General features: G+C 36.9%; 1 protein-coding gene across 6 annotated transcripts in view; it reads left to right on the top strand.

The window, feature by feature from the left end:
• The window catches only part of dync2h1 (dynein cytoplasmic 2 heavy chain 1), a 104,790-nt gene that overhangs the window by 73,725 nt on the left and 16,036 nt on the right, over positions 1-15,029 (top strand). For all 6 annotated transcript variants that reach the window (XM_081614294.1, XM_081614292.1, XM_081614295.1 and 3 more), the window contains exons 83-89: positions 3,416-3,526; positions 4,819-4,888; positions 5,165-5,250; positions 8,437-8,512; positions 10,011-10,237; positions 11,533-11,637; positions 14,910-15,026. In XM_081614294.1, the coding sequence (XP_081470420.1) occupies positions 3,416-3,526; positions 4,819-4,888; positions 5,165-5,250; positions 8,437-8,512; positions 10,011-10,237; positions 11,533-11,637; positions 14,910-15,026 (792 nt within the window). The remainder of the gene's footprint in view (positions 1-3,415; positions 3,527-4,818; positions 4,889-5,164; positions 5,251-8,436; positions 8,513-10,010; positions 10,238-11,532; positions 11,638-14,909; positions 15,027-15,029) is intronic.

The raw sequence follows: 15,029 nt of genomic DNA, 5'->3' as shown, positions 1-15,029 counted from the left end.
CTCTCTATCTACACCTCTAAAACTACTGAATTGTTTTGGGATTCCAAATACTGGGTTAATGTGGTTTGGCCTGAAATTGAATAGAGTTAACCAAACATTTGGGTTAAAAACTGTAACCCACTTTATTACATCAGAGAAGACAGACTGGAGTTTTGAAATGCACAGCACCTTCGTCAGACTTCAGTGAACCTTTTCCACAGAATTAGATGAGAGCTGTTTAGATCAGTGTTGACCATTTCACTTTCTCAAAGGGCCGCTAGAGTAAATATGATTGTTATTGATTTGATGTCGGAGAATATTAGAAGAGGGCCTGCCTCTTGATTTTAGTCCTTCATTTGATCTTGTCACCATTTTCATTTCTATTTTTTATTTAAGGTCTGAGAAGTATAGTGTGAAATCATGTTTCGCAGGGAAATCAAAATTCCAGCATGTATAAATCACCACTTCCCATTGTTGTTCCTGTTTTTGTACATGTTCTTTTGACCTGCATATTTCATAGTTGCCCTTTGATAGACTGGTGATTGTGCACACAGTGTATCCCATCCTCTGCCCACTAATTACTAGAGAAATGTATCACCCCTGATAAACCTGCAAAAAGAAGGCATGTATTGAAAATTGAAGGATTTAATAGACGTCTTCTGTATATTTAAAACTCTTTTAACTTATCAAATCTAGGGTTTATTTTCATTTCAGCCCACTTTGTGGGCTTAATCTTGAACTTAAGTCACTTTAAGCTTGTTTTGGGTTGAAAACCTGACCCACAATGCCAGGTCAAACCTATAACCCCACTTTCTCTCTTTGTGTTTAATCAATCTGTACCTGGATTCCACCAGCCAGCATTTGGCCCTTGACTAGATCATGTAGATGAAGTTGTTTGTGTTAGAACAGCCTGATCTTTCCAACAGTCTGTTTGTAAATGTTTGTGTTTTACAAATTACAGTGACGTTATGGGTGATTTGCGTTTGTTGCTGTTGACAATCACCATTTAATATGTTGTGATTTGTTTGTTATCACTGTTCTAAATATGGTGTCACGGTATTATCAGGACTTTCTACATGTAATAATTCTTATCGGTAGAGTGCAGTTGCAAAGCCTGTTGGCTTGAAATATATCCTTATCTATTTTTGGCTAAATGATTTGGCTTTCAGTCTCTGAACTGCATGAATAAATTCTAACAATGACACGTTTTCATGTCCAGATACTAGAAGAGATTGACTTTTACTTCCAACTCTATTTGCCCTTCATACATCTTCTTTTTTTTCTTTGTCCTCTTGTATTTTATGCTGCAGCCATTGTTTCTTCAAGTGGAATTGTGATTAAAAACAAATCACACAAAAAAAACACACACACACACACGCGCGTATGCAAGTACAACAAGGGTATGAAGAGTTTCCTTTGAGGGCTGTCACTTCTCGTGTTCTTTGATTATCTGTGATCACGTGTGCTTCCACAAGAATGAATTAGGCGCCAAATGATGCAGAAACACATTGATTACAGTTCATTGTGTGTGCCCTTGTGTTCGAGTACCCAATCTGATGACACAAGACCCTGAGCTGCCAGGAGGCTATTTTTAACCGCCTTTGAGTAACACTGAGGGAGGTGGGGTATGTGGAGGGATGGCTGAAAGTGAAGTTTGAAGAAAAAAACAATGCAGAAAACTCAAGGACAACAATGAAGACTGTGAAAACAATAGAAAAGAGAGGAAAGCATGATAGAAATTATGTATAGAAGTAGGTGAATGTTTTGTAATTGTGGAGAATTAGTCACAGTTCAAGGCTTTAAAGAGATTAGAATCAGTGGAGAGAACAAATGAATGGCAGAAATGAACAGTTATTAAAATTCATTATGATTAGCTTCTACTTTGCTGTGTTCCCGTGAAAAAAACTTAGTGCTATTTTTCTCATTATATACAATTACACAGTAAAATATGGTTATCACATTTATTTATTTATTTATTTATTTATTTATTTATTTATTTATTTATTTATTTATTTGTTTGTTTGTTTGTTTGTTTGTTTGTTTGTTTGTTTGTTTGTTTGTTTGTTTGTTTGCCTGTCTATTTATTTAGCTCCATGTTTGGTCTTGGAGCTGGTTATTTGCATAAAATAACCAGATTTTATGCAAAGCAACTAATTGACAGATTTACAATGTAAAATCAGCTGTGCTCTGTAGTCCATTCATCCATCCATCTATTAATTCTTTGACTTCTTCTTTTGTGACGCTGGTCGGTTAGGTAACAGGTCCAGAAATCACTGTCCCCAGTGACACTTCAGCTCATTCTGGTGGTCCCCGAATTCTCTGTCCACCTCCTTGGACTCACCTTTAGGAAGCCCATTCTAACTATCTGGAGTTGCTCTTCCATTCATGATCAATATGATCATAGATGGGGGTGGAAACATAGATGGATGTGGAAGTCAAGTTCTTTGCCTATTGGCAAAGAACTTGACTCAACTGTGGCTCAACTGTGTTCACGACCTGCATTATTGCAGACAAAGCCCCAATCCCTCTATTAATTTTTACACATACAGAACAAGCAGAAATTGATGGCCCAAAGATGCCAACAGAACCACATTGTCTGCATTAGGCGGAAATGAGGCCCTGAGGTCCCCAAAGCAGACTCGCTCGTCTCCACATTCACACCATTACATCCTGTCCATGAACAGCACAAACAGAATCATAAACAAGGAACATCCCTGACAAAGTCAAGCCCACGCTGAAAACAAGTTTTACTTTATGTCAAGGATAAAGGTACAGCTCTTGCTTTGGTTATGTAAGGACTGAATTGCTAAAGGCTCTGCAAACCAGAACCATGTGTGGTTCCTTAAGACTATCATTCTTAATAATTCTGACATGAAAACAATATCCAAAAGAGCATTCTGCCTTAAAATAAATATCACAAAAAGACTAATGGTACTGCCATACATATGAATATGTATGAAATATACTGTCTCATGCTACTCATAAAATACCAAAGGGTTTTTCTTTCGTCTAAATCTAAAAGGAGAAAATTAATATGTAGTTCTTTAATGATAACTTAAAACTGATTTTGTTTTTAATTCCCTAGCTATTAATCAAGCTTGTGGCGCGTGTGTCTTATTTCCAAGAATTAGTTTAGGTGTTGCTGCTCTTAACAAAGTTTATTTAGTAGGCGCATCCCTACCACTCCATAGTCATGCAACACCCACAACAAAAAGTCGCTGGGAACAGAGTTTTAAGCCACTTCTAGATGCACGAAAGACATGTTAATTGGACACCAATATACCTTCAGTTATTTAGTGAGAGTAATTCGCTGCTGGTCCAGCCTGCCACAGTAAGGATGTAAATTGAGCATACATAGCCTAGTAGTAGTCTAGTTCTGCTCTGAGCTCTTGGTGTGTTTAATTTATCTAATTTCTCCTCTTATTTTCCTTCACAGGAACTAAATGTCCTGCATCCTAAAGCAAACTTCCGTCTTTGGCTGACAGCAGAAGTCCACCCAAGATTTCCCCCAATTTTACTGCAGTCCAGCCTTAAGATCACTTATGAGGTTGGTAACATATAACATTGTAAGGCTAAATGATACACGATTCTGTGCAACACACACAGAATCATGTATCCAAGCAATTTTTTTGTTGTCAGTTTCTATGTATCTATGCTAATATGTCTCCACTCATCCTCCAGATTGAAATGTGAACAGCATTCACATGTCTCTCTTCTGCTGTTTATACCTTGTAGGGATATGCAGAATTGCACAGCTTGTATGTGATGCATGCTTTAGTGCTCAGTGTGTTGTTGATGGGAGCCATGCTCATGGGGTTAGCTGCTTAAGCAGCCAAGCATGCTGCACCAACAGCCTCTGTCTGTCTGCTTTCTCTTTATAAGTCAGACCACTTTCTTTTTCCTCAGGCAAGCTCATAGTATTTCATGGCCAAGCTTACAGACATTGTACATATTTGCACAGATTTTTGAGTTCTTCTCACTGCCAACCAAAGTATTAGACACGTTGTTTCTTGGCTGCAAGGCAGCTGTCAGTCTTATCATTTAAATCTTAAAATCAATACTGTAAATTCTGCTAATTGACATGGCAGAATTTACAGGCTTTCTGGTATTAGGTTGCTTTTCAAGAAGTGAAGTCAACCCAATGAGGCTGACTTAACCTACTGGGTTAACAACACATATCCAGCAAATCTTAGCAAATTTAGTAGATGCATTAGTGTTTGTGTGTATTATCAAATCCTCCAGATGGGGCTACCAAATTCTCAACAAGGCTGGTAATACACGAACAAATGCCATTGTGTACTCCTTATTTTTGTTATAAATTGGACATATCTCAAATATTTAAAGAGCCCATTCTAATTACCGGTTAACATAAACTGCCAAATAACAAAAACTCCTAGTTTTAAACGGCACAAAAAATGTTTCTGCACTCCAGGTCTCCCTGTGGTAAATACTATGAGGCATCCAACAGTGACAACCTTGCCATGCTTATTTCTTTACTTGATGTCTGTATTATTTTCTCATCTCAATAAAATTGATGGTTGGCAACAAATTGCTATAACAGCGGGGTATCTGTTGACAGTAGAAACGTTTTTAACCCCTTGCGGTATCTTATTTAGTGACCTTGTTCAGAGGATGTGTCTTCCTCTGTGTTATGTTTTGACTTTCCCTTACATTTACCAAATCAGAAAAAAAAAAAAATCAATTATCTTGTGTCATATCATATCCTAACCCCAATATTTGATTTGTATAGAAACTCTGATTTTCATTTATTATGAGGTAAAGAAAATCTTCCTTTCTGTCGGCAACTACGTTACTTAATTGCTTTTTTGCCATCTGCAGGCTCCACCGGGGTTGAAAAAGAATCTGCTGAGAACATATGAGTCCTGGACTCCTGAGCAGATCAGTAAAGGTTGTCTCCCGTCCTTCACTCTCTTTACTTCACTTCTCAGATATTACAATGCAAAGACTAAACAGTACTAAACAGTTATCCAGCTAGTCAAAGCCATACTCTTTGTGTCCCTTCTTATGTTTTGTTGTTATGTTACCGCAGAACAGTGCCTGGCCTTTTGTTGCACAATACACTCTGCAACGATATAACAACATGATTGTTAAAACCAGGGTACATATGACTGGGCATTGCATTTGTTGTGGCTGTGAGATGCTGATGATTTTTTTTTATGTGTAGGAGGCAATCTGGCCAGAGCCCAGTCTCTGTTCTGTCTGGCTTGGTTCCATGCTGTCTGTCAAGAGAGACGGAACTACATCCCCCAGGTAAAACACACAAACCCAGCAGTATGTATTGGAAAGAAAATATATTTACTCTTTTATTAAAATGCCAGGTTTTTCTGACATAACAAATTGAGACTGCAATGAATCATTTAAAATTCTTTTTTTGTTTGTTTTGTTTTATTGTGGTTTTTAGTATGTGCATTCCATCTGAAAAATAAATCTAAGGGTGAATTACAAAATAAAAATGAAATAGATTTATTAACCTGGTTGCATAAGTGTCCACACCCTTTGCAAATATCTTACTAATCCCACATTTAGATTTCATTTAAGAATTAAGACTTCTTCGGTAGAAGTCTATCAGCATGCCAAATCCTAAATAGCAATATTTACCCATTTGCTAAATTTTTTAGCAGAAGAATTTTGACATTGTGACATCTCTTTGCAATATCCCTCTTTATGCCAAAACCATAATTTTCTTTCTACAAAGTTATTTCTTTGCAGAAAGAAATAACTTTCTTGGCATCACAGTGATGCTGATGCTGTTGACATCTGTTTTTATGTCCAAAAACTTGTTTAAAATTGTGGCTGACAGTTCTAGTTTTTTTATATAACATATTCTTTTACTGGGCAAAATTTAATCCAGTACTAAAGGGTATTTTTTTTGTAAGAAAATGGTTCTTTCTTTCAATTCTTGGAAGCCTCCCTGTCCGGTTTCAGTTTTAACTAGATGCATAACTATAGTGTTCATAATCATTGCGCACATCTTTATATGCAAACACCTGTCTGAATGTATAACTAGTTCATTTACGCATATTATCCACAAGCACTTACGATAAATAGTTAAAGAAAAAACTGTTTCCCCAGAGGTCAGTTTTGTTTTCCTCACTGACTTCTGTAATCGTATTTAACGTTGTGCTGGGCCTCAGGCTTCGGGGAATGTTTTATCTGTGTATGGCCTTGTGCATGAATGTATAAGCCTTTATAGAAAGGCTGTCTGCTGGCCAGACTGCACACCACACAATTTAAAACTGCGCCCACTTTAAGAATTTAGAGCAGCCTCTTGACCTGATACTTCTCGTTCATGCTGCGGGTAGACTAATGGATCAATACAACTGAATTAATGCTTTTGCTCCCCGAGTTGTCAGACAATGGAAATGTTGGTTCCCTAACCTCCATAATGTCAGACACTGTCAAGGGATTTTCAGAAGGTACATGCTTTAAAAATGCAGTCATTTGATGGCAAGTGATGGTAGTTGAGCAAGTATCAACAATAATGACATATTGTGACAAAAAAATGGAAAGTACAGTCATTTAAGAAGCACCAGCCCAGAACCTCCAACACTCTCCCTTCACATAGATTATATATATATATATATATATATATATATATATATATAAAAGCTGGATAGCTCTTGGATTGCTACAAAATGGAGCTGTGTTTCCCTCAGTCCACTGGCTGCAATGTTGACACGATGCCATGAGACCTAAACTCTGAACATTATGGCATGGAGTGCATCCCAGTTTTCCATGTCTGGCATATAACCATTCATTTTAGCTTTTAAACTGGTTATATTGATCTTGTGTCCAGATAGAGGGATAAACAGTAGCCCAGAATCATGACCTGTTTGTTCTGAAGATCCTGCAGCTTCCATTTCTCTTCCTAACATAAAAACATAATATTCTGTTCGTTACGATATTAGGTTTGCAGGCTTAATATTTATTTTGCTGTCATTAATAAGCCTCTCATGAACACAGCTGTAGTTGATTGGTTAATTTTAAACTCCTGCTCTGCTATTTTGATAATGGAACCAAAATGCACAGAATTGTGCAACACCTTGTTGAAACAATAATCACTGAGTGTATTATTGTTGTTGGATCATTAATTTGAACATGTTTTGTTGATTTTTTTTGTTGTTGTTCTTTAATGAAGTTACGAACGTTTTGATAAGGAGTCAGAGGAGGACGTGCGGATCTCAGCGTCCTGGCAGCATTCAGTTTGTCACCTAATGCCGAGATCGACTCAAAACCTTCCGCGATCGACTTGTTGCAGCCCTGCTCTTGCACAGCGCAAACAGTTCAGAAACAATATGAAATGGGAAAAAAGTTATTTATTAACTGATTAAATCTGTTTTAGATTGTTCTTGAAAAACGAATCAGTCACGGCTGATTAATGGGTGAACTCACGGCTGCACAGTGAACCTTGATTTTTTACAGCCGCTCCCCTCTCTTGCAGGTACTGCGTACCCCCTCTAAATCTTTTAGGGGTACGCAGTACCCTGCCGGTTTCACCCCTGTAAAGTAGGGGTGAAAGTAGGGGGTACTTTCACCCCCTAGTACTCCCTACTTTCACCCCGTCTACTTGTTGACAGAACTACTTGTTCCGTCAACAAGTTGACGGATGGATCCAGTCAGCGATCCATTTGCTGACTGGATCGCAGTGAAGTGCATTAAACACATAAAGTCAACCTGAGACAGCCCTCACACTCCATTACATTTTAACATCTCTGTTGATTTTCTGAAATAATCAGCACCAAGTAATTGCTTTTTTGTCTTGGCATGTTCTTATACGTGATGATCTGAGTTGGCTGGGATTGGTCTTTGATTGTTCAACCCTTAAACTCTTGCTTCAGATGCTTCAGAACAGAGTGTAGTATGTTCCTGTTCTCATGTCAGCTGAAGTTTGTTGCAAAAAGTAGTCGCAGTCCAATACTAAAACATGGACTACTGGCTCAATCAAAGTTCAAAATACCAAAATAAACGATGTGCATGGGATCTAGAAGCTCACAGATGAGAAGAAGTTGTTCTTTTCTACGACACTTCTTTGTCTTGTTAGTAAAACAAGATGGATTTCAGGGATAAATTATACTCAAATGTGATAGACGTGATAGAACGTCTATCACAAACTCAGCTAATGGATGTTTGGATCCAAGTAAAAAGTGTTTCCAGATGTTGTCATATTTAACACATATTTAACTTTAGCTGCTTTTTGCAACTTTGTGTTGAGGGTTTGTTTTTTAAAATGACGATTAAGGATGGGATGGTACTTTTGACGGGTCATTCTGAAGCAAATCTCTCAATATTTCTAAATAATTGTCTCACAAATTAAAGGCAGTGAAACATAATAGCACTATATTAATGAGAATCCAGTTGCGAATAAAGCAAAAAACAAATTATCTTTTAACTTTTCAGCTTTAAGTTCTTGTAATATGAAATTTGTTTTGTTTTCAGGGATGGACAAAGTTCTATGAGTTTTCCCTCTCTGACCTCCGTGCTGGCTTTGAGATCATCGACAGGCTCTTTGAAGGTAGGAGCTTTGCACACTGGACAGCTGTACGTAATTCTTAGCATCTGCAGAAAATTAATAAGTGGAAAATGTGAAGACTCCTCACAAATGAGTATTCGTTGAAAATATCACACTTCAACAGCAAATATGAATCAACGTGCCTTTGTGGCACTATTTATGGTAAATGGACAGAATTTATAAAGGATTTTTTTTAGCCACACTTTAATTCAAAGTGTTTTTACACCAATGCCATATTTACAGATTTGTAATCAGAAACAGACATTCATACACTTATTCTCAGTTATGTAGGAAACTTGGTATTGAGAAATAATAGTATTCTTCCCACTGAGCCGCTTCTTCCTTAGATATAGCATTGTGCTGTGGAAAGCAACATCTTTCATTTTACAAATTGTATTATCGTTAAGAGATTATTCCCTGTGCTTCACCAGAACTGCTCCTTGTTTGTCCTGTGTATTGAAGCTAAACAGTCTAACAAGATGTATTGCAATCAATAATTATTGGCACTCCTGGTAAAATATAAAAATAAAAATAGGATATCCTAAAAAGAAAAAAAAAATGTATTTAGTGTGGAATAGAATACCACATTAATAAAATAATTGTTTTTAAAACATCAGCACCACACTTACTGACATATCTTAATAATTTATGTTAAAATGTGAGAAGCTTTATTTTATATACTTCTTTAAATTCAGGAATAAAACACTGGCTTAATAAACCACAGGAATAAGGCACTCTTCACAGTCAGACAATGTGCATGCAACCTAAGTCAGGCTGTCTCAGAAACCAGAAAATGTCTCCAACAAATAGCTGCAAGGTTGGAAATATACATACTATATTTCCTTGAGCCGTATGTGTCCTCATTGGATGTGACTTCACAGGCAGACATATGGTCATATAATTTATGTTCTTAGTGGTAAAGTGCAGCGTTCAAATACATGATGTTTTCATCTTGTTTTTTATAATTCACTACTGAGCTCAGTCTACTCGGGTGATAGATTTGAACTTCATCTTTTTAACAGATGCTTGAACCAAAACTGAACTGAATAATCCTCTTTACAATGGGATGTGTCCTCAATGGGTTAAAAAGTGAATCTTGCAGTTTCACTTTATGAACTCGGGTCATTGGGCTTTTATCTGAAACAGATTTAATGGATATCTGTTTTAAAATTGGAGGTCATCTGACCTTTAAGACCTTTTTTTTTTAGCTGAACTACAACCAAGCAGTACTCTTGGCTTTTCTTAGTGTGATTTTAGCCATTTGAACACCTTCCTAAATCTTACAGCCCTCATTCACTGTGTAATACAATCAATGAGCAAATCACAGTGTGCGCCGTTCCAACAAATGAAGTGGCCCTGTTCACTTTATTCCCACAAAATGTTCTTTTGAACAAATTGTTTGGGAACAATGCAACCCAGACAGGGTTGTTTTCCATTTGAGTGAACTCACTCCACATTTTTATAGCTTACATTTTTTCTGTTTATATTCTTTATGTCAAAGGTGGTAAAATTTTCCAATGGGAGTTTGTCCACGGCCTGTTGGAGAGCGCCATCTACGGCGGACGAATAGACAACCCCTCCGATCTCTGCATCTTGCGCTCTTACCTCGAGCAGTTCTTCTCTGCAAGGCTCCTTTCATCCACCCACTCTGCTGGACAAAGGAGGAGTAAAGGGGTGGGACGCATTTTTCCATCCCAAATCAGCCTCCCAAACTCCTGCTCCATCATGGTAAGTTGCTAAGATGACACAGATGGTACAAACAAATTCAACACTGCAGTAATGGGTAGTTCAGTGCTTGGAGCGTGTGACTGAATACAATTAATGCAGCATGGTATGAGTTTTGTGACGGGGGCAGTTCAGTTTTAAAACTGCTTCCCAAGCGAGCAAAAGAAAAACAAAGCAAAATGTAAACCGAATGATAGTTCTGAATTAACAATGGAACCCTTTGATAGTTGTTTAATATTGTTATCTTGTGTTAGATACATTTTAGGTTAAAGATACTGTTTAGCAAAGCATTTCCTTTCACCAACAACTGTACTGTGATAATGGAATAAAGCATTAATTCCCACTGCAAGATTTTGCAAACGTGCAAAGTTTTTAATAAAGCTTCCTTATAGAAGCGCAGTTCCCATATTCTAATGCCTCTTTATCTGTTTGGGTCAATTGCATCTTGCGAGGCAACAATATCTGACAGCAGTCACTGAGGTTTAAAGTGATCAGATGGTTGCTGTAGATATTTTGAAGTACAAGCACCATTTGGCATGTTCCAATATAGACTCTTAAGCTTTTTAAACTAATCTGCTTGACTTTTTCCCCTCTGATGACTACAGCTCAGATTTATAATCATGCTATATATGAAAGGATTATGGCTACTATAAAAATAATAAAACATGGCTTTTCCTCTCTGCCCTCTGCAGGAATCACTTCTGATTTATTCTTTTTCCAAAAAATTTCAGAAATCCATGCGCACATAATTTATGTATTAGTCTGCAGCCAATCAAAATTTGTTGTTAACACTATGGAATATTTTGTTAAAAACCTTTTAATAAGATTTCAAAAAATAAATAAATAAATAAATAAAGAGAGAAATAATGATAAAAACAGCCAAAGGAACTCTGATTAGTCTACTGCTTCCTTAGGTGACATTAACTGAGGTAAACAGATGTAATAAATAAAGAATATACACTTTTAGCTACTCCCAAGTTTTGACATTTATTTTTTTTATTTATATTTTAGAAAATTATTGATATTTTTTATGGACAGTGTGTTATTTTTTCTTAAAAAGTAATGCAGAATATTGCTATATCAGCTAGCTATACTGTTAGCTTTTCTAAGCCAAATCACAAACTATTAAGTAATTTTATTTATCAAACGTATTACTTAAAATGCAACTGTAATGTTTTATTATAAAATAATTAAAACAAATTGACAAGCAATCTACAATATTTAGCTTAAGTTAAGTTTCTTTCTCTTTCGGTACTATGGCTATGTGTGTGAGATGATGTGTCTGTGTGTCCTCTCAGGATTACCGCAGTGTGGTGGAGAATCTCCCAGAGGATGACAGACCTGCGTTCTTTGGTCTCCCTGCCAACATAGAGCGATCCTCACAGAGAATCATCAGCTCCCAGGTTCACTCATTCGCTCACACATCCCAATCAGCACCAAACCTTTCCTGAAGACAGACATAATGGTGTAGATCTTTACAGTTGTCAATAAAAATAAAGTCGATGGATCTTCATACGCAGGGATCTAAAATCTAACCACAAGTATGGAGGCTTTTCCTGAAAATTGATTTTCTATTACAGCATTACGTGACAGTGTTTCAATAAGCTTCTTTTGATGTCAGAAGTGCTTGGCTTTCTTGCCTCTAAGGTTTCAGTGGGGCTGAGGTCTAGGGCCCAAAAAGGAAAGTATGTAAAAGTCAACTTTTCATGGTCAACTTTGATCTCTGAGTTGTTTTTGCATACCTTTGAGGTGTCCTCGGGGCAAATATATTCTCTTGCATCATGAACTCTTCTCCACAAAAATGGAAACCGGAAGGTGTGTAGCAAGTCTCTGATGAACCGAGTAGTATGCCTCCTTGATCAGGGTAAACTCACTGTCATTCATATGTCTAACCCTGAAAAAATTACAAGCAGTGCAGGCAGATATAAAATTATCCCAACTATTTTTCACTCTGATGTATCAAGGATGTCCCAATCAGTTTTTTTCTTCTTTTTTTTTTGTTACCTGATACTGATCTAAGGTTTATATTTAGACTTTGTCCCAAGTAGATAATTAAAGTTAATAAAATCAATGCCAAGTACATGCTTGAAATCTTGGCAGCTTCAAAGTGCAGTAAAATAACACCACATTTCATCAGTGTTACACTGGTTCACTCACTACAATCTCTTGTCCAGTTTTTTTTTTTCACCAACAGATATTTTGTCCCACCAGAGTTTCTCCAGTTTACTCTCAACATGGAGGTCTAACCACTCCTCCTTTACTTCTTTACTCCTCCTTTGTTAACTGTAATAAAGCTAATATAATGCAATATTGGCTTCCTTATATACATTTAGTATATGAGTTTGATTGGCAGATACAACTGCATTGATAGAAAACAATGCATGTGTTGACCAAGCTGGCAATGTTTCCATTCATACATTGTCCTTAAGTTCTAGACTAACACTACTAGCGTGTTTATTTTCTGCTTTCTATTGACTTGCTAAAAATCTGAATCATTGCATTTTTCACTACAATGTTCAGGCATAGAGTTATCTGGTTCATAAATGAAGAACTTTGTTTTGAAGATCAAAAGATTTAGTATAGACTTATTATATTACCTTATTCCTTAGTGAATGGTTCTGTTTACTGTTTTTAAACACAAAACATTCTCATAAATCTTTTCAGGGAAATATGAACAACAAATTAACAAGGTCTGACAGGACAGAAAAGGATTTACTAATGCAAGTTATCAATTTAATGAGCTAAACTAAAGTTGATTGATCTTGTTGATCTATGGCTGCTTATTACTTCATAAGCGGCCATTTTCCAAAAAAAAAAAAAAAAAGAAAACTGAGTTTTCTCTTGTAGCAAGAGGGTCAACCATCTTCCCATAACAGGAAACATTGATTTCTTTTTTATTTTATTTTGTGTGTGTGTGTGTGTGTGTGTGTGTGTGTGCGTGCGTACGTGCGTGCGTGTGTGTGTGTGCGCGCGTACGTGTGTGTGTGTGTCAGCTGTACCACATACTGACTGAATAAACAGGAAATTGTTTTTTTTTTCATATATTATTGAACTTAGACATATTAATAAGACATAACAAAACAGGAATCCCTTAGGATGCTGAATAGAAAAATCAAAGATAAAAATAATAAATATTTGAAACATCTATTCTCCCATGAACAGAGAAGCGTTACATACAGTAAGAAGAACCACAGACTTTACTTGTTATCATGTGTCAAAGAAAAGGACAAAAAGTGTGATGTGATCTCAGGGCAGTCTACAATCTGTAGTGAGAGCGACACTTTGTGCTGTTAGTCATGCTTTCAATTCAGCATCCCTCTGAAAAGGTGGCCATGGTTGCTGTCGCAGGAATGTTATAACTTTGCTCCATGCAGTCCTTTAACTCATGACAGCCCTGAAAATCTACTGTGCTTATTCTATTGATGTCTTTCTTCATCAAGTTGGATTTTTTTCTGTGTTTTGCCCTTCACTTTTGTGTCATCACATCCTCGCCTTCATAGTAAATCAATAATTTCTAATTGAGAATTTAATGCTGCTCTCCACACAACTGATTGAGCGCTAATAAGTTGAAACATAAGGAAGTTGTTGAATGTTTATATTTCAAAGCAGATCCACATAAAGTGGACGGTTTTTCTTTCCTGTTCTGGGACGCCTCCGCCATCTTTACCTCTGCATCAACTCCGCTTAAGGAAAACTAGCTTCGCCCTCTTCTGGATGGTTGCCACACTACGACACTGAAAGAGTTCCTAGTAAATAGAAATGGAACTAATTTTAATCTAATCAACAATTAATCATAAATTGAATGTTTGCATCCCTACAAAGAATAGACTAATTTAGTTCTCGTGCGTCATTGTTTATTTGTAATTATCTTCGGTCTTTGTCTGGTGATCACTCAAACCAACAACCAAGTTCAATTCATGTAGCACTTACAAGGTACTTGCATAGATTTGCTTGTGTGTATGTGTGTGTTCCTGAATTTCTTTCTTCACCTGTCCTCCACATATGTTACTGTCTCCCCTCCTGCTGTCATCTGTCACCAACACTTTCATGCACTCTCTTTTTAATTCTCTCTTTTCCCCTAATATGCTCTCTCTATTCCCCAAAGGACCAATGTCACTGTCTGTGTGCTATGCAACTAACCTCGCACACCCACGCGCACATGCGGCAATTTTAGAGCCTGCTGTTAAAAAATTAAAGTCAAATTCTTGTGGGACTGACCTAGCTCAGGTCAGAGTGGCTGTAAATGAAAAATTAGTTTTCCTTTAGTTTTCCTTTAGTTTACTGTCGCTGGTTGATAATTATTCTCAGTACTTTAGCTGCCAGGTAAATTAATGTCCGTTTTCATCTACTTAATTGATGAAAAGTGCCAGATTATGACATATACTTTCTGTTGAAAAAAAATGACAGCTAATAAGCTATCCTGGTACACTACAGCTTAATAGGAACAAAAACACTTTGTTCCTAGGATAGATAGTCACCAATGCCCAGTTTACTTATGGCTAGGCCTCCATTTCCAATAGGAACTGTCCTTTAATCAGGTCTTTATGTAAAATCTAGAGAAAGGTTTCAAAACGTTGCATGTAATTCAGTTTTATGTGCAACACACTAATTAGAGATACATGAATGAAAATATCCCTGCTTGCATATTTGTTTGACTTTTTTATGTTTTTTGTAGGTAATTTCACAGTTGCGTGTGCTCAGCCGCTCAGTGGCAACAGGCTCCAAATTTGATCGGGAGCTGTGGTCAAACGGACTTTCACCTGTTCTCAACTTATGGAAGAAACTTAACCAGGTC

This window comes from Poecilia reticulata, chromosome 13 (genome assembly GCF_904066995.2).
Source record: "Poecilia reticulata chromosome 13, P_reticulata-male-v2, whole genome shotgun sequence".
Classification (NCBI taxonomy): domain Eukaryota; kingdom Metazoa; phylum Chordata; class Actinopteri; order Cyprinodontiformes; family Poeciliidae; genus Poecilia; species Poecilia reticulata.
The sequence above is the reverse complement of the archived record's forward strand: the minus strand, read 5'-3'. Positions and strand labels throughout refer to the sequence as shown.